The sequence below is a fragment of the Callithrix jacchus genome, chromosome 9 (genome assembly GCF_049354715.1).
Source record: "Callithrix jacchus isolate 240 chromosome 9, calJac240_pri, whole genome shotgun sequence".
Classification (NCBI taxonomy): Eukaryota; Metazoa; Chordata; class Mammalia; order Primates; family Cebidae; genus Callithrix; species Callithrix jacchus.
This window is the reverse complement of record NC_133510.1, coordinates 4,775,903-4,796,246: the sequence shown is the minus strand read 5'-3', so window position 1 is coordinate 4,796,246 and position 20,344 is coordinate 4,775,903. Positions and strand designations below refer to the sequence as shown.

Here is a 20,344-nt window from a genome sequence, read left to right as displayed (position 1 = left end):
ACGGAAGATGATTTAAATAAGATCCATCCATTATCTGGCAAAACAGAAGCATCTTTTTAAGAATTGTCTGTGCATCCCTACTGGGAATGGTGTGCACTGATCTTAAATCCAGAGAGCCCTTGAGGTAGAAATTGGAAGATTTGTGCAGTTAGTAATCACGTACATTTCTTATCACCTATGGCTTGGGAATTTGAGTTCTCAGTGATAAGTTTATTTTACACATTTAGTGCTGAGAGTAAACCATGATACAGTAAAACATGCTAGATGGGTTGTATTTCCTGGTCATAAAGATATAATGTGTTAGTATACATCCCAAACAGTCGTTTTTGTTACTTTAGTTGTTAGGAATCAATTGCAGAAGTACCTGTTAAGGGCCCCCCAGTTTTGTCAAATATTGTGCTGAGTGCTTTCACACTACCACCATGCAACAATGTGGTAGAACTAGTGTTAACATCCCTGGTTTCCGTATCCTTCTACATGACATTTAATAAAGCAAAGTTCTGCTGTTGGTAAGAAGCCTAGCTGGCCAGGTGCGGTGGCTCACGCCTGTTATCCTAGCACTTTGGGAGGCAGAGGTGGGTGGATCACCTGAGGTCAGGAGTTCAAGACCAGCCTGACCAACATGGAGAAACCCCATCGTTACTAAAAATACAAAATTAGCCACATATGGTGGCGCACGCCTGTAATCTCAGCTACTCAGGAGAATCGCTTGAACCGGGGAGGCGGAGATTGCGGTACAGCTGAGATCACACCGTTGCACTCCGGCCTGGGCAACAAGAGCAAAGCTCCATCTCAATAATAATAACAATAATAATAATAAAATAAGTCCAGCAAATGAGATAGCACAGGATTCTCATCTTTGACCAAGAGACCATTTTGAAAGTATATTTAGTCTAGATTGAGAAATACTGCAAATTAATTCAAGATCCAAGCATGTAAGTCCACACAGATCTCTTTTATAGATATGGAGCCTGAATACTGTTTGCATGCAAATCAATTTTATATACACCATAAAAATGGCTGTCTAATTGCAGGGTACCAATTCCAGTGCACAGCATTAAGAACTAGCATAAGAATGCAGGGGCCAATTACTCTCCAGGATATAAAAGTCTCAGAGGGCCCAGCAATCTAATTCCTTCCCGTGAAAACACGCAGTAGTGGAGGTCTAGAAGTTAAAACACTCTTAGATTTCACGTTTATTTTATACTGCTAAATATTTGCCAATGTATCTTTTACAATCAGACATATTTCAAAAGCTTATAAATTCTAGCAATTAAAAATGGTACAAGCCAGTTGAAAGCAACTGAGCAGCAGAAGAAGGGCAGGAGAAATCAGCTAAGAAGAACGCCATGCTGGGTCAGGACCCTCTGAAGTTTCCGTTTTCTTTCTTCCACTGATTTATTTTGTGTATTTTTAAGTGAATGGGCTCAATATTTCTAGTTTTATGAGTAATTCTTTTTGTGTTTCAAAAGAAAACATAGAGACGTTCATTTTGGCTGTTTTATTGTGATGCACAGCTAACAACGTGTCAGATATCATTAGCTGTTATCTGATGTACCAAACATAAACAAACAGTGAAGCAGGCTCAAGGCTCTCACCCATTCTGGACAACAGAGGAACGCGACGGTAACCTGCAAGAGAAATTATGTCTAATTAGACCAGTAACCAATTAATCAGCGGTGGCCCCAGTAGCCGTGCTGAGAAAGAAGAGCTCTTTACTAAGCATACATTAAAAACCATGACTAGAGAGTTACATTCCCATCTGGTATATTAATCTTCCACAAAAATTAAATATGTGCATTTTCTATTCTGACTTCCTGCTGCCCAGCACTGAGCACACAGCTCATACTTCTCCTTCCGCAAAGTGCAGCTTGATCCAAAATTAGCCCCCATCCTTCTGCTTCAGGAAGACCTGTTTCCTAGGCACAGAGGAGGTTCAGATGCCGTTAGAAAAGTATTGTTAAAAAGAGGTAATTGGGAGCACAGTGTAAATCACCTTGGAAGGCTGACTCTGCAACACAAAGATAATCAGCCCTGAAAAGGGGTCAGGAAAGGATAGTCTCAGGCTCCCAGTCTCTTCTCCTCAGGCAGGAGGATGAGTCACTGCTTCTCCCTTCTGGTTACCACCCATCATCATTCCTTTATGGTAGTCATGACTACTCTTCACTGAAGCAAAAGAACTCTGATGCATGTAAAGAAATGCTTATACATGCCAAGTTTGTCTAATTAGCCTTCCTGTCAGTCCCACACCCCCACCCCACGTTCCACATGAGAACACATTTCTGTAATTCCACAGAGAAAAAACTATGTATCAATACATAAAATTTCCTTTATATCCTACTTTATGGATAGAGCTATTTGGTGTGTCCAAATGTGTCTTGATATAGACAAGTTATATTTAAATGTTTGTACGATCATCTACCTTTTAAAAACATTACCTTTGTTCATGCACAGAAGTGGCAAAGTATATTGCCCAAGAAATTCATTTCCTGCTATTAAACCTTGACTTTCAACAACAAAACGTATTAATGCCAGTTCTGGCACATGAATAATAAATGTAAATGTTTCATTCCATCTTGGACTAAAAGCTGAAATAGAAAAAAGAAAATACAAAGAACAGTAGATACCATATCTATGAAAAAAATAGACAACACTTGTTCTCCAAACTTTTTCTTTTTTAACCCTTTAACAAGAATAATATCTCCTGTTTTAGAACACATAGGTTTTTAACATACTCAGCGTGAGAGGAATAAGAATGAAACAATATTGAGTGTTTACAATTGCTGTTGGCAATGGCCAATTTTACATGGATCAACTCAATTAATCCTGATAACCACCCCATCAGGGTAGGATGGGAAAACTGAGCCACAAATATGTTATATAATGTCCTGAAGGTTTCACATATGTGGTCATGAAGTGGCAGAGCAGGAATTCAAACACGGGGAGTCTGACTTCAGAGCAGAAGCTTTTAAGCATTATGCATATGACTGATGTGCTTGGCAATGCTTTAGCCAATAAACAGAAAGGAAGAAAATCAAGGAACACCATTTTTCTATACTAAGTCCTTGGTATGGTTAGGCTTTGTGTCCCCACCCAAATCTCATCTTGAATTGTAATCCTCAGGTGTTCAGGAAGAGACCTGGTGGGAAATGATTCGATTAAAAGGACAGTTTCTCCCATGCTGTTCTCGTGATAGTGAGTGGGTACTCATGAGATCTGATGGGTTTCCTCGCTCTTGCTAGCACTCTTTCTCCTGCCACCACATGAAAAGGACCACATTTGTTTCCCCCTCACCTTCTGCCATGATTGTAAGTTTTCTGAGGCCTCCCCAGCCATGTGGAACTGTGAGTCAATTAAACCTCTTTCCTTTATGAACTACCCAGTCTCCAGTAGGAACTTTAAAACAACGTGAAAACAGACTAATACAGTCAGTCTTGTTATGGGAAGAACTTCATAAATAGTTGCTAGATACAAACTAAAGCCAACTCTTGATCCTTCTTTAGACTAAATGCACTTTTCAAAGTCCAAAGTTGATGAATTTCAATCTCTAGGAAAAGAAATCATCCCAAACAACCAATTTCTTGCCAGGTAAGAAATGCAAATTGTATCACAATATGACCAAAATCATCCAAAAAGTAAAGCATAATTTAACAGAAGCAGGAAATTCACAATCAGATTAAATATAAACTCTACTTAATAAAGACTCAAAGGTTTAGGAAGGAATTATATGCATTATTTTTCATTTACAAGGGCGATGTTACACTTTCTACGTCAATAGTTTTTGTTCGACTTACATTTCCAGAAGCTCTGATGAATTTCTAATTATACTACATCTATGTTTTCTATGGTGCACCTGTGGTCACAAGAGCACATTTACCACATAGCAGTCCAGGGTGCAGTCTATGCCCACAGAAATAGTAAACTAATTGGCTCATGCTGAAATAATGACCACATTACCTTGACCTAAGAAGAAAAATAATTTCATGGAGTACAGAGGCAGGTTTATAGTCAATTCTTTATAGACACCGCAAAACACCTGCAGAAAACATTTATACTGATTTCTTCTTCCTCCAATCCCACTTCATTACGCATATGCCTCTGCCTCCCTTCCATCCTCCTCCTGTATCTCTCTGTCTCTCTCTCTCTCTCACACACACACACACACACACACACACACGCAAATACTATGATTAATTATAAGAGAAAGCCCTCACTGTTAGATGTCAATATAAAATAGTAAACAAAGATACAAAATCTGATGGTGATGAAAACAGTTCTCCCAGATTTGACCAAAACTGAAGAATTACTTCCACGCTCTAACCAAATGTTATCCTTTTCCTCCCAGGCTCTCGTGTCTAGCTAAACCATCTTAAAATCCTTCCTGTCCAGCCATCTGCACATTGACTCCTGCACAGTGTTTCTCACTTACGTCCCCCAGTCCTTTCCCAATGCGATGGCCTCCTCTACATCATGGCTTTTATATCCTGTAACCACTGAAATTTTATCCTGACTCTGCTTTGTATTTCTCATTTCCCTCTCTTATACTTCTTCATCTCAAATCTGCAGAAACAACCTAACACTCAACTCTGTTCGAGTTATGGCCCTCTTTAAAAGTCTGAATTTATCCATTTTCTAGAAAAAAAAAAAAAAAGTTCCTGATACCTTAGCATGGCTTTTGAGATTTTCCATGACCCTCCCTAAATAACTTTCTCATTTTCTCTCTCTCTCATCTTTCTTAAGCGCCCTATCTTTCACCCATCTTGAGTTTCTTGGCTTTTCTCTAGCATGTTTAAATTGTGTTTTCTTCATATTTTAGGATTTAAATTGTGTTTTCTTCATATTTTAGTATTTAAATTGTGTTTTCTTCATATTTTAGGATTTATATGACGTCTTCTGCCTTAAATGTCCTTGTCCCCAGTCTCTCAAAAATTCTACTCATTGTCCACAAACCATCTCCAAAAGTGCCCCCTTCCAGTACAATTCTTTGTACTCTCCTTGAAGTACTAAGTACTCTAAATCATAATTGTTTTACTTATATCTGACCTTTCACACTGAACTATAAACTATCTATAGCAGAGCTATTTGGTCCGTATATAAGAATATATTTAATAAACAGATTTTACGTCTTCTACTACTTAGCACAAGGCTTTTAGCATAGCCGAGGCTCAGTAATGTTGGATAAAACAAATTGAATTGCTGCAAGGATATTCCCGTAAAATCGAGGGATGTAATTAAAATTCTAGAATCATAGTATTATAAGGAGTGCATTGAATAAATTAAGGTTCTGAGCATTTTGTGATGAAGATTCAAGTAGAGGATGGAGGGAAGAAGAGATAGATTACTATAAGCTTCATGACATCAGCAGTTAACATCTCTGGACACAGCCATAGCAATGTACCTTCAACTTTAAAGGGTGTCAAATGAGGCAGGAAGTCATCATCAATATCTCTTCCTATTGATAACATGGGATAAGGCAGTAAATATTTCCCAAATCTTTTTCCATGACTTTTGCTCTAGAGGCCACACAGGAAGTGTACAGGGGAGTGCAAGGGAGGCAGACTAGAGGCATTGTTAGAAATTACCATCCAAGAAGATAAAGGAAAAGAAAACTGTGCCTGCTCCTCTATTGGTACCATTTGGACTGGAGCATTTTGCCAGACTCTGGAATGATGCTCACTTTGCTTTAGGAATATACCTTGAAGAATCAGTCCCAATGTCTCCTTCAAGGTGACCCTGACGAGGGGTCAATCCCAGGAAACTATCCTTTTCTAATTTCCTTAGTTATTCCAACCTCAGAGAGGAAATGGCAGTGCCAGTACATACTGTATAAGATGCCATGGCATGCCAGAATGCTGAAAATCTTACCAAAGTTATTTTCTCTAATTCTACACTTCTCTTATGGCAAAAATGACTGAATTATCAACATATTATATCAGTAGGTTTCTATGGCATCCTTCTGATTCAGAAGCCACAGACATTTAATCTAAAATTATTCAAATAATTCATTATAAAAATACATAATATGCTATGTCAAAAATTATAGATTTTTGATTTACTACAAAGGCTAGAAAGAAGGTAAGTAGATTTGAGGCTGTCAGAATATCTTTCTTAATTCAGTGATATAAGGGAAAATATAAAAAAAAAAAGGTAAATTTTTTTAAGCAATGATTTTGCAGGTCAGATAAATTTCTATATCCATAATCTAAAAATATAGCTAAACGACCTAATCATTGTAAAAACGCTTTTGCTGCATATAACGTTTTGCTAATTTTGGACGTAATGGAAATCTCTTGCCTTATGAATAATAAATTTGTATAAAAACTCTATCAACATATAATTTGGAAGCTTTCCAACAAGAAGTCTAATGGCAGTTCAATAAGGTATATTAGGAGCTCACCATTTTTTTTAATTACACGAGTCTGCTGCTTCATTTGATCATTTGGAACACCAAACACTTCTATAATGACTAATGTGTCCCCTTTGTTAGATGAGGAATGACTAAGAGGCAACTGGATACCACTGATGAGCTGCACAAATATATATAATACAAGAATTTAGCAAGATGTTAAGGTACATCACCGCTTATCTCAAAATTAAATTATGTGTTACAAAAAGTTGAGAGACTGTAAGTTCCCACAAAAATTTAAATTGGAGTATAATATATAATACAAATTCAAAATTAAGTCTTTTATCCTCAATTATCAGTAGACAAATACCAAGAAGGTGTCCAGAATTACAGTGGAATCCACAATGTCCATAATTTTTGATTCATTAACATTTTAAAATCATTTGTTATTATCACATTTTATGGGATTCAGATTGAGTTACTCTGATAGCATGTACTATTTTTGAATGCATATATATATATGCTGCAAAAAAATTAAACGCAATATAAATATTACTTTTTAAAAAGTACCATTTAATTTCCCATGATAGCATTTTCTTAGTTTGACAAAATCAGTTATCTTAAATGTATATTAGGGACTGGGTATCCAAAAAATCTTAACAAAGTAATTAATAATCATTGCACTTAAACTTTTATTTGCTAAGCTAACTGTTGAAGCAAAGATTGGTTTTAATTTAAGGAACAAAATGAGCACACAGGAAAACGATATTTGAAATGTTCTAACTTAAGCTAAGAGATAGAAGATACAAGTGTAAAACTGCAGTTATAAAAATTGAGGCATAATTCTAATTTCTGAAGGCTACGTAAGGGGAAACAAATATATAATTAAGTTTGATTATAATGGAATAAAGGAAGGAAAAGAGGAAAGACAGGAGGGAGAGAAGGAGGAGAAGAGACAAGAAAGGAAAACAAAAACCACTAATGTGTAATTTTTCCTAATTCCGCAGATTATGGCATTAGCTAGAAGCCAGTGTGACTGTGCAACTATTTAGCAATCAGTGTGGAATGGGCATCAGCATAAACAGACATCAAAGTAATTAGAAAGAACAACGGCCATTAACATTTAGTACGCCGGTCCCAATGCCACTGCAGACTAAATAGCACTCTGCAGGTAATAGACCCTTACCAGAATGGAGTAGGTTCTGCTTGGTGTAACTCATTCCAGAAAAAGAATTACCTAATTCTGAAAAACATAATTGGATACCAGAACTGAGAATATAGGGCAAGTTTGTCCAACCTGTGGCCTACATGCAGCCCAGTCTTTGAATGTGGCACAACACAAATTTGTAAACTTTCTTAAAACATTATGAGATATTTTTTTGCATTTTTTTAAAGTTTATCAGCTGTCAGCTTTCAAAAGGTTGGACACCCCTGAATCAGGGAATACTGATTTGCAAAGAAATTCACAAATTTGTTTGTAGAGGAGCCAGTGCAGAGGAATGAATGTCAAACCAAAAGCCCTCAATAATCAACCCTGTTGTTGTCCATTGGCCTTACTCGTAAGATTTTGGATTTAGAAAGCAGTCCTGTAGTTTTTATAAATTTGAAAATAACTGGCCTCGACCAAAACTCTCAGATTGCAGATGACAAGGGTAAACCAGCCATGTCAAATCCCTTCCTTCATCAAGAACTTAAGAACGCTTACAGTAAAACTAGGCCCTCAGATTCCCAAATCATGCCTCTACAAACTGCAATTCAAAAAGGAACCATAAAGCTCCCTAGAGTGATCAAGGCAACAAAGACCCGTGTGGCCATGGCAGCAGCTTCCCTGAGAATCATTAACTCTCCGTAACACGAGACTCCTCGGAATACAAATGTGGCATTTGTGAGCGTTTGTGCACTCTAGCTGCCTTCCACCTTCACTTTCTCAATAAAAGAGCGCATATGTTCTCTTTACTATTCTCACCAGAAAAAAATAATGTATTTGTTCAATGAACCTAGACATATTAGCCACATACTTTGTGTCATCCACAAATAGGAATGGAAAATAACACATCCTTTTTTTTTTTTTTTTTTTTGAGATGAAGTTTAGCTCTTGTTGTCCGAGCTGGAGTGCGATGGCACGATCTTGACCCACTGCAACCTCCACCTCCTGGGTTCAAGCAATTCTCATGCCTCAGCCTCCTGAATAGCTGGGATTACAGGCATGTACCACAACACTCAGCTTATTTTTTGTATTTTTAGTAGAAACAGGGTTTCACCGTGTTAGCCAGGCTGGTCTCAAACCCCTGACCTCAGATGATCCTCCCATCTCAGCCTCCCAAAGTGCTAGGATTACTGGCATGAGCCACCGCACTCACCCACATCTTATCCTTAAGAAATTCTCACACAAATGAAGAAGACAAGTAACAAATAAATGAACAGTTGTCAACCTTGTGATAAACGTGATAAATGTATAATATATGCATGCAGAGAGGCTTACGGAAAACAACAAAGCCACAAAAAGAGGCACACAGCTAACCTAGCCTGGGAAAACGTGTTCAAAAAGAAGTGATTCCTACGTCTTGAACAGTGAGTCAAAATGGAGGAGGCAGGTGAGGGCTGAAAGAATACTCTAGTGACGGGAAGAACATACAGAGTTCATGGAGGCGAGTCATGGTTAGAGAAGGATCCTAGCTCCCGATGGTCATAGAACAGGGTGCAAGACGAGAATTGGTGAGAGAGAGGCCAGACAAGTAGGCCAAGGCCTGAGAAAGTGGTCAAGAGACACAAATAAGTACTATGTATGCATGATTAGCACTGTAGCAAAATCTATCTGGTCAACCTGTGGAGGATAGAGATGGAGGACTGAGACAAACTACCTGAAACCATCAGGAAGCCAAAGGAATAGACCTGATGACAGGTAGTAAATTCCTGATACAGGACAGCAGCAAAGTAGGTCAGATCAAGAGAATGGAGAAGGAAAACATTTAGGAATAGAATCATCGAATTTAAAGTTGATCTGCATGTGGGAAATGAAGGCTATGTGGAAGAGGAGAATGCTTCTCAATTTTCTAGTCTGAGCAGAGTGGAAGAATGAGGCCATTTGTGGAAATTTAAATAGGAGTAGAAGTAGATTTGACCAGGAAGGGATGTTCAAGTTTTAATATTATAGCTTTGACAGAATGGTGATTACAGAGGTGAGGGTGCTCAGTGAGCTAAAATATGCCTTTAGATTCCCAAAATGAGGTCCAATTAAAACTTGAGCATTGCTGGTGGTGAAACTATGGATGCTTATGTAACAGAACCCAAGGAGAATCATTTGAGAGCAGGTTTAAGGAAAGACTTTAGTTAGCATACATATCTTAAGGGAAGGCAGAGAAAGAGAAACCACAAATAAAAGTGACAATCACTTGGAAGGTAGGGGGTAAAAGGAGAGTCCAGTCCCAGAGCACAGAAAAGCAGTGTGTGTAGAAATGGAAGGAATCTTCAACCTGGTTGATTTGCCATTTCTTTTTAACCAGATCAACTACAAAAAGGGTGCCAACATTGTGATAAGGTTGTAAAGTGAACTCAGCGGCTGATACTTGGCCAGACCTTGAAAGAATACCAAGGATCCAGTGTTGTAGGCAGTTGCTTCCTATCCACTAAATGCTTCTACATCCGAGTTACGAACTCCTTAACGGACAGTGGAAAAGTCAGCTCCGTACTTCATAGGCACTGTTTCCTGCAGTGGTCAGGATCTTTCTAGTCCTGTTCATCTTTGCTATACTTTCCACATTAATTTCTGGAAAACAGCTCTCAATCCTCTCATTCCCAGCTGAGATAAAGTGGCCAGGGCCTGAAGTAGACATGGCATGTAGTTTCCCAAATCCTGCGGTATTAGGATGGTGGAAAAAGGAGCTGAGCTAGGAAGAGTCGCAGGAGAAGCACATTCTAGAAGCGCCAGCATTTCCTGCGCTCTGACAGCCAGGTAATGAGGAGCAGGGGGGCACTCAGCATCTAGCAGAGCTTCACTAAGTAATGACGTGCTGGTCAGGGATGGAAACATAAGTACTTACAAAATTCCAGGTAGGATCTGAGATGGTTTATACAGTTCTAGGAGCAACCAGTTAAATAGAAAGAGGGGCCAATGAAACCCTACCCACTCCCTCGATTTGCAAACAAGTACAGTTCCACCCTAAAATAGAATTGCTCATAAGTGGAGAGAAAAAGCGAGTAGAGGTTTTTCAAAAGATTTGGTGACCTTTTAAAAAGAAAATAAACACAGCACTTAGGTTATAGAGGAACAAGAAAGATGTTTTGAAAAGTCTTTACTAATGGAAAAAAATCTTAGACACTGCTTTTGTGCTCCGTAAGGTTTTACAGGATGTAACTTTTAAAGAGATAAAATAATAAGACAAGAGTTTGGAGGAAGGGTACTAAGTGGGATACGGACAGAAATAAAAAGGAAGCAACAGGAGGTCAACCGCCATGGGGCAGGAGGACTAACAATGCAGGAGGAAAAAAATCATCACATTAAAATTAAAATTAAATCAGTAAGGAACAAAATCAAATGCAGACTTTGAATCATCAACATAAAGGAAAGAAAATGTTAAAACTCTCCCAACATGCAGCGGAAAAGGGAGTATGTTAAAGTTGACACAGATTAACAGAGACAGAAGACAGATACTGGAGAAAGACATATGGGTAATTTTTCTTTTTAAGTAATCAAATGATATTCACAGACATAAGGGGGAAAAATCCTGACCTACAAAAGCCTAATAGTGGACACTGAGGAAAAGACAACAGCTCATAAAATACCCTGGTAAAATTCATGAAAGGCAAGAAAAAGCGACATGTTCGCAGCGTAATTAGTGGCTGGCTTGTGACCTGTATCTCACAATATTAAATTCCTAAATATAATGAAATCATATAAGTAGAACTTTGAGAGGAAAGGTTTTAGCCTCAATATGTCTAAACACAGGCAGCTAATCATGCATGTAAAATTGCAACAGGAAGACATTTTTCAGATGTAGAAGGATGCTGAAATACTGCCCACATATAGTACCTGAAAAGATTAACAGAAACTTAAAAGAAATTAAAGTAAATCAGTGGAATTCAAAATGCTAATGAACACTATCTAGTTTATATAATAACCAAAAAGTGTAAGAGAAAAGTTTTTCGTCTTACCCTTATTGTAAGTGTAACCGGCATGCTCTCTTTTATGTTACTTGGGTTAAAGTCTGATTTACTATCTCTTAAGAAATGTGGTTTCAAAATATATCCAGAACCACCATTATCCAAAAATTTCCCGTTTTGCAGATCCATAGGCAGACCAGGAGTCTGGAAATTTAAAGCCACTGTAAGAAAGAAGTGTCTTGACATTATCAGGAAGTAGAGAATACAGATAAAGGAACACAATTAAACCATTGACTGAAATCTAATCATGAGTTATGTATCCCCGAATGTTCTAAGAGCAAGCATCATTATCCTAATAATTCACGATTTTTAAACCTTTTTCTTCTGCCACGTCCCCGTGAATGAGTTCCAAAGTTTAATCTGTAATAAGTTACTACACAGCTTTGAGTAAATGGTATCCAGTATAGAGCATAGAATAACAATGCTCATGTCAGGTAACATTTAAGAAACATGAGAATGAAGAGGATCGGTGCATTGAATGCAAGAAGTAAAGCCAGCAACTATGTCATCCATTTTCAAGTCCAAGATGCTGTGGTCACTTGAGGGGGAGTGAGAAACAGGCAAAGCCATAATTGTCTTTAAAATAGGGAAGTGTCCTTGATACAGGCTGGTAAACAGCCACTGTAGAGAGTACCACCCTCCACCTCCCACCCAGCCCTACTATTCCCCCTCCTCACACCTACAGGCCTCGCCACAGTCTGGTGGAAGAAGGGTAACACCTGGTACTTTCTGACTGGTTAGTGCAGTGCTGTACCAGCTGTGCAATTTGGAATGAGAGTCTGGTGAGGACAAATAACACAGTTGTGCAATCTTACTCACTTTTCAAGGCCATGAATGTAGAAGCTCATGTAAAGTATAAAAGATAGAGGTCATTTGACTTGAAGAGGCCTTGAACAAATCTCAAGCAAAGGAATTTGATCTTCAATGTCCATTTGGGTTTCCTTGTGCCCTTCTTCCACCACACACGTCTCATATTCACTCCTCATGGCTTTAACCACCATTCCCTAAACCATCACCCACATTTACCCCACTTCCACCCAGTGAAGAATGACTTCAACTCTTAAAACCCATGATTCGCCATTACTGCCTGAACCCAAATCCCCCAGGAACAAAGAATTCTTTACAAAAAGTCTTTTGCATGAATGGTTCATACATCCATAAAGTGAATTCATTTTATGTTACTTTGCAAACAACTCAATATCCTATATAACATACCCATTTGACAACCTATATTCCAAAACTCTTGGGGATTAAAATTAGAAGAGTCTGCTCTTGTTGCTTTGGGATATATTCTGGTAATGAACTTCCTGGTGTGAAAAATAAACTCATGGACTGAAAAAGAACGATGAAAACATTGTGAAAGACTTCAAATGAATTAAATAAACCACTATTTCTATATATACCATATAATTCTATAATAGTTTCAACAATTTTTGTATGTATTTTCTTGGCAAAAATTTGCAATGCATGAAAATCAGAATAAATCCATGCTTTGTCTACAGTATAATTCACTATTATTTAGATGTTAGTGACAATTTTATCACAAAATTTATGTACACTGATTATTCAAGGAAAAATTGATTAGCTAATTTATATATTTTTTACATCCAAATTATTTCACTCTGTTGTAATAATACATAAAATTCCAAAATAAAATACATGCATTTTTCAAAACAAAAGCAGCATTTCCCCCCATTATTTTTCCATTTTGATTTTGGCAGTAGGACCGAATCACATGGAAGTCACACAAAGTTATTTGATTCCACTAAATTAATCCTACTTTCACAGATTCTCAGGGTCGAAAGGTACCTCAGAGTTGTCCAGTTCGACTTCCAGCCCCTTCACTCCAGCATCTTTCCCCAACGTTTATTCAATCTGAGTGCACATGTCTCTATTGAAAAACTCTCAATGCTTTTAATTATTTCCAATGACTTTCTTACTTGGGTAATCTTTGCCTACTTGTAGTATGCACATATTCAGGAACAAGCATACACATGCAATCTATTTCAGTTTCTGTATGTACTCTTTGTGTTTCTTCTTTTCTATATAATATTTAAGTCACTTGAGATTCAAACGTATACCCTTTATCGTTTGGCACCTTCCTCAGATTTCTGAACACAGTTTCATGCTTCTCCAAGGCTTTTCTCTTTCATTAAACGGATCCTGTTTCTGTAACCATTCCTGCTGACGCGGTGACTGGTCACGGGAGAATGGTTATTGCTTATGGCTTACTTGATTTGCTAATCCAATGAGAATAGAATCACCTTCCCCCTCACCCTAAATACTATTATTTAGGAAGCATTGTCAATTAAAAATTACAGTTAATTTTATCAATATGCATTTTCAAAGTTACACATTCCTTGAGAGAAAGTTTATCTCAAAACCGTGTGTGTATTAATGCCACATAGGTGTCCAAGCATCACACTCCCTTATCCAGTCCTAACAGATGTCTGTCCTTAGGCAAAACACATACTCTTCTAAGTTTAATGTTTCTCATTTACAAAGTAATAAATATGAATGATGACTAAGGTCTCATAACATAATATGATTTTGTTATTTCTGAGATTAACCTTTATAAATTAAACATTTTTGTTATTACAAATGCAGTTCACGTTCACTGTAAAATAGGAGCACATCAAAGAGGAAATGAAACCACATGTCATCAACTGGTAGCCACTGATAAATCCTTGATATATATCTTTCCATCCTTTTGTCTGTGTATAATTTTTAGTTGAATGATAATGGTTGCCCCTTTCATAAAACACTCTTTTTATTTACGAAAATAATCTGAACATCATTTCATTTCAATAATATTCATCTGCAACTTTATTTTTAATGATGTTTATTATGTTTGTAGTAATAATTGGCATCCTTCAAGTTAAACCTTTGCTGACTTCATTAATTATTTACCATTAACTTTTGGTGCAAGAAAAATGCTCTATACCCCTTCCAAGAGATGGTAATGCTATACTTTGACTCTACTCAGAACTATCCAATTCTTTTCCATATTTTTTTGCAAGTTTTTAATATGATGAAAGTAATATAATTATAATTAATCTATGTTGTGTACAGGTCCTGTCCTCATGAACAACAGCAAACAATACAATCATTTGAAGAAACAGAGACCAGTAAAGCATGTCATTCAAACTCTCTTAAGCATACCTTACAGTAAGAAATACATTTTCGGCTGGGCGCGGTGGCTCAAGCCTGTAATCCCTGCACTTTGGGAGGCCGAGGCGGGTGGATCACAAGGTCAAAAGATCGAGACCATCCTGGTCAACATGGTGAAACCCCGTCTCTACTGAAAATACAAAAAATTAGCTGGGCACGGTGACACGTGCCTGTAATCCCAGCTACTCAGGAGGCTGAGGCAGGAGAATTGCCTGAACCCAGGAGGCACAGGTTGCGGTGAGCCAAGATTGCGCCATTGCACTCCAGCCTGGGTAACAAGAGCGAAACTCCATCTCAAAAAAAAAAGAAAAAGAAAAGAAATACATTTTACAGTCCAGCACACATGCACCATGCACAATTGCTTCATAAAACCATACTACTATTAGTGCTTACAATACAGTCTTCTTCTATTTTATTCCATTCCATTCCATTCTACTCTACACTACTCTGTCCTATGCTATTATTTAACTGTAGTCCAGACCTACTGAATTAATTTTTGGTTATAACCCACAGGTTAAAAAAAGAAAAGACCCTTTAAAAAATACAGGATCTCTCTAATAGATAGAGAATATGAACTAAAGTAATCTTCAAAATCCTTGAATACCTGTGACCAGCCCAATAAGGTTAATCATTAAATATATCAGAATCTGCATTCCCAAACAGCAACTTTTCTCAAGTCAATTGTAGGTGCTGATTTTCCTTCTGTGGTATTTCTACACAAGATGATAGATTGCATTTTTTAACTTTTAATTTTTGTGGATACATAGATATATATATATTTATGGAGTACATGAGATATTTTTATACAGACGTACCACATATAGTAATCACAACAGGGTAAGTGTTGTATCCATTACCCCAAGCATTTATCCTTTGTGTAACAAGCAATCCAATTATACTATTTTAGTTATTTTTAAATGTACAATAAATTATTGTTGACTGTAGTCACCTGTTGTGCTATCAAATACTATGTCTTATTCAATCTATCCAACTATAGTTTTGTATTCATTATTGTCCCCACTTCCCCTACACCCCCACTACTAAAAAAAATTGTCACCTGGCGGTTAAATTAGTTGCCCTCTCCCTTTTAACTTTGGGACACTCCAAATAATGAGTCTTCTTCCCATTCTCTTTCTCACGCCCTGTTTTACCTTGGGCATTGCCAAACAGAATAACCACCTCTGGTTTAGAATTGGAGGCAATGAAAATAAGATGCAGAGACAGACGACACTTCTAGAGATGTGCAGTGTGTATGTACACTCCGCACAGCCATCTGGTAGTCCAGACTGGGCGCCATTTTTCCCCCTTCCTTCGAAATAGACATAGAGCCTCCAAGTCTGATTAACTCTACCCGCTTCGATGCCTATTAAATACACAAAGTTGATCCTGTCTCCGCTGTCACTGCCATAAACCTTCATTACCGCCTTCCTGCCTGCAATCTCACCCTTAGCTGCTAGCAGAGGCATTGTTTAGAAATACAGTGAATCATGCCACTCCTGAGATTTCAATCTCTCCTGCTCACCTTCACTCTAGAGCAAAGTTCAAGCCTTCCAATTTGGCTCTGCCTCCCTCTGCAGCCCTGCCGCTGCTCTCCTATATAAACAGCTCGCTGCAGCCCCCCAACCCTTCAACAATGGGAGTCACATCGGACATTCTCAATCCAAATGTCATGGCTTAGAAAAGTTAATTAATGGCTATGTTCTGTGAAATAAACCTTAGCAAGACCTGAGGAATGTAACCCTTTTCTAAATTTTGCTAAATATGTTGAAATTTTATAAGAATATACATTTTATAAATATCATTGAGCAATCTTAACACCCTAGCAGTGAATCTAACTCATTTAAACATTTCTTCTATTTGAATCATAAAAATTTACCTCGCAGTTTTGAAAGTTTTCGGGCTCGTGTCTCCCCAATAGAATTACTTTCATTAAATTGTTGATACAATCTTGAATGCTGAAAGTTTCTGAACTTCTCGGCTTTAGTATAAATGACAAGATCAGATAAGGCCAGAGAAATTTTTAGCTTCCTGATCTAAAAATAAAATGCAGTCATTTCAGATTTTTATGCTAATCATTGGGGAAAAATCTTTTTCTAATAAAACATACTTTGAAATAAATGATTTTCATCTTTTCATTAGATTATCTCCTCAAACACCATTTGTATTAATTCAATGTGGTTATTTTTGGGAACAAAAATATTTAATGTTAATAAAAACTAGCTCAAATTTAAAATCATGATTAATGTAATAAGTATTGAGGACCACAATTATTACTGTTTCATTTTTCATAAAGATCTCAGTATCTTCCTGTGAATTTTATAAATGTAGGAATTTTCATCATGAATACATGTACTTTGAAATGACTTCAATCCTATAGTGAACATTTGCCACCTCACAACCCGGCATCTATTTCTTGCACACTTCTCTGTAGCCGTTTCCCAAGTTTTGTTTTGGGAAAACATTTCTTGCTCATGCTCAATCCAAGCATGAGTTGTGCAGATTGGGTGGACTAAACAGCATTTCCCTAGCAGCAGTGACTGGTTCAGGGATATGAGCATAACCAGATGAGAGCCAACGTACCAAAAAAGAAAAAAAAATGCTTTCTCTGCCAAGAGATAGGCATGCCACTGGATTTGAGGTGGAAATGATATAAAGCTGAATTTTCGCAATAGTCTTGCACCAACACAGAGAAAGTGGGAGCAAAGCTGGAGAAAGAAAGTTCTGCTGACCTTATGTGAGACACTATATCAAGTCGTTTTTGAAGTTAAAATCCCTTTCACTGAATTTTTCATCTATGTAGGCCAATTAATTATCATTTTATCTAAGCCAGCCGGATTGGGTTTGTGTCCTATACAACCTAATGTACTTTCTTTCACCATGCTAATGTATATACATATAACACTGCATATTATAAACACTGAATCTTGTCTCTGCCTTTACTAATACCAGGGAATTTCTGTTGTGAATCTCGGCATCTTTTTTTTTTTTTTTTTTAGACGGAGTTTTGCTCTTGTTACCCAGGCTGGAGTGCAATGGCGCGATCTCGGCTTACCGCAGCCTCCGCCTCCTGGGTTCAGGCAATTCTCCTGCCTCAGCCTCCCGAGTAGCTGGGATTACAGGCACGTGCCACCATGCCCAGCTAATTTTTTGTATTTTTAGTAGAGACGGGGTTTCACCATGTTGACCAGGATGGTCTCGATCTCTTGACCTCGTGATCCACCCGCCTCGGCCTCCCAAAGTGCTGGGATTACAGGCTTGAGCCACCGCGCCCGGCCGGATCTCCGCATCTTTTGCACTTTGCACAAAGTGTGCTTCATAAGAGTGCATATTTATCAACTATAGAGAATTTTTTTATTTTTACTTATTTATTTTTGAGACAGGATCTCATTCTGTTGCCCAGGCTGGAGTGCAATGGCATGATCTTGGCTCACTAATCCTCCACCTCCCGGATTCAAGCAATTCTCCTCCTTCAGCATCCCAAGTAGCTGGAACTACAGGCAAGCACAACCACGCCAGGCTAATTTTTGTATTTTTATTAGAGACAGGGTTTCACCATGTTGGCTAGGCTAGTCTCAAACCCCTGACCTCATGTGATTTGCCCACCTCAACAACCCAAACTGCTGGGATTACAGGCATGAGCCACCGTGCCCAGCCTAGAGAAAAAAAAAAAAAATTTTTTTTTAAGCAGCTAACATAAAAAAAAAAGGCAATTAAAAAAATTTCTCTTCCAGCATCAATGTTTTCAAAGTAAATTGTAAATGTTAGACTAGAGTTTTTATAAGAAGGAAAAAGATTTTTCCAGAATTTAAAAAAATTCTCCACCAAGAATAAAATTAGAAAACTTCTTAATCACTTGTAAGATTTTCACAACCCACCACCTCACCTTCTTTTTCTTGAAAAGCATTACTCCAGATGGCTTTTGTACCCCTGTTTCCTTGTCTTGACTGTCTCCTAAAACAGACTCGAATATTTCTGATTCTTTGAGTTCCTCCTCCTCCTCCTCCTCCTCCTCCAGATCTGCCATCTCTTCTTCCCATTCCTCCACCAGACCATGCTTATTGGAACCTTTTCTTTCACGGGTTTCCTTCAAGGTTCCTATTTTCTTGTTTTTAACTAATACTTTGAATTTTAGTGCCTAAGGAAACAATTTGAGAGACACAATTACACATTTACAAGTAAATTTGCATTTTAACAGTCATTGAAAAGTGTTTCACTATATTTTCAATTAGCCTACATTAATAAGATATGTAAGAACTCCATTGTTTCCTATTCATACCTCAGTACAGGAATGAATACAGTGATATAACGTTATTGATTATAATTCACCAAAAAATAAGCCTGTTATGATTGAGACTTACCATATGCCATTTCTTTTATATTTCACAAGTTGGTACTATTCCAAAAATTTGAAATATGTGAAAAGTATATATATATATATATATATACCATAATATTGCAATTAAAATGTTACAAACTTCTGGTAGTAAATACTTCAGCTCATCATTTTCTTATCCAACATTAAAAAGTTTTAAATGAAATCAGGTATATTAAAATGTCTGTCCTAAGTGTCTGGCATCTAGTATAGACTAAATTAAAGATTTGTAATAAAGACTCTTCAAATTTCTTCTGTATTACATATAAGCATCATTAACTTAATATTTTCTGTCCATCAAATCTTGAAGCATAGCAGAATTTACCATCAGTGTCACTTGTTCTAAATTTGAAGACTCTGGTTCCATTCTTTCACTTGGTTATTCCTGCCCTTAGGAAAATTTCCTTAATTTAACGAGTACATTTAAGCGCCAGCTCTGTTATATACAATGCTGAAATCTGGATTATAAAGTTTTTTTCTCCAAAGCTCATTGATTGTCCTTTCCCTGTTGTCATCCTCAGGTATCCATTCAAATGATTCCATCATCTTGGGTCTTCTCTCTTTTAAGTGACCCTTCTAATACTCTGTACTGCAGAGTTTACCAGTGTACACTCTGCAATCCTGTGCATCAAAAATATTATCAGAAGTGCTTGGAAAAGGGACAAATTCCTAGGATCTATTTCAAAATTAGAGAATTCGATTCTTGAATTGTGGGGCTGGAATTGGGCCTCCTTAACAAGTCTCTAGGCTATTCTTTTATACACAAGGACAGAATATTGTAGGATAAAGTAACTTTTTTTTTTTTTGAAACAGAGTCTCACTCTATCACCCGGGATGGAGGGCTGTGACGAGGTCTTGGCTCATTGCAACCTCCACTTCCCGCATCCAAGCAGTTCTCCTGCCTCAGCCTCCCGAGTAGCTGGGTTTACAGGGTAACTTTAATTCTTCATTTACTCATTGAAAAGCACCTCCCTGCTTTAGTATGGAAGCTAAAATTTGAATGAAAGCTATGTACTGGAGTGCTAGAAAAATAGATTCACATATAATAGGAAGCAGGACTCTCTTCCAAGAAAGCTAAAAATTATTATAATTTCCAGAATTGGCCTATGGCTCGGGTTTAATCTTTGATAATATGTTTCCAGCACTTTACAACATTCTTTACTATTTCTTTTCTCCCACAATTGAATACATTATGTGGGCATTCTTATGAGGCAAGAGAACTGTGGTCTTTCCAATTATTACACAATTCACTTTTTTCTGTCTCAGTTCTATTGTGAGCCCTATATTTCTTGTCA

At 37.5% G+C, this 20,344-nt stretch overlaps 1 protein-coding gene across 2 annotated transcripts in view; it reads right to left on the bottom strand.

Annotated features, from left to right (window-relative positions):
• Positions 1–1,474: 1,474 nt before the first annotated feature.
• Positions 1,475–20,344, bottom strand: part of PLCZ1 (phospholipase C zeta 1) — a 54,629-nt gene continuing 35,759 nt past the window's right edge. Inside the window, exons 8-14 of one of the 2 annotated variants that reach the window (XM_035255234.3) lie at positions 18,561–18,812; positions 16,554–16,710; positions 12,722–12,838; positions 11,498–11,667; positions 6,398–6,527; positions 2,439–2,588; positions 1,475–1,631 (exon numbers count right to left, since the gene is read on the bottom strand). In XM_035255234.3, the coding sequence (XP_035111125.2) occupies positions 1,546–1,631; positions 2,439–2,588; positions 6,398–6,527; positions 11,498–11,667; positions 12,722–12,838; positions 16,554–16,710; positions 18,561–18,812 (1,062 nt within the window). In that variant the 3' untranslated portion in view covers positions 1,475–1,545. Of the gene's footprint in view, positions 1,632–2,438; positions 2,589–3,794; positions 3,964–6,397; positions 6,528–11,497; positions 11,668–12,721; positions 12,839–16,553; positions 16,711–18,560; positions 18,813–20,344 lie in introns of those variants that run through there. The other variant, XR_013522257.1, reaches the window with a different exon arrangement.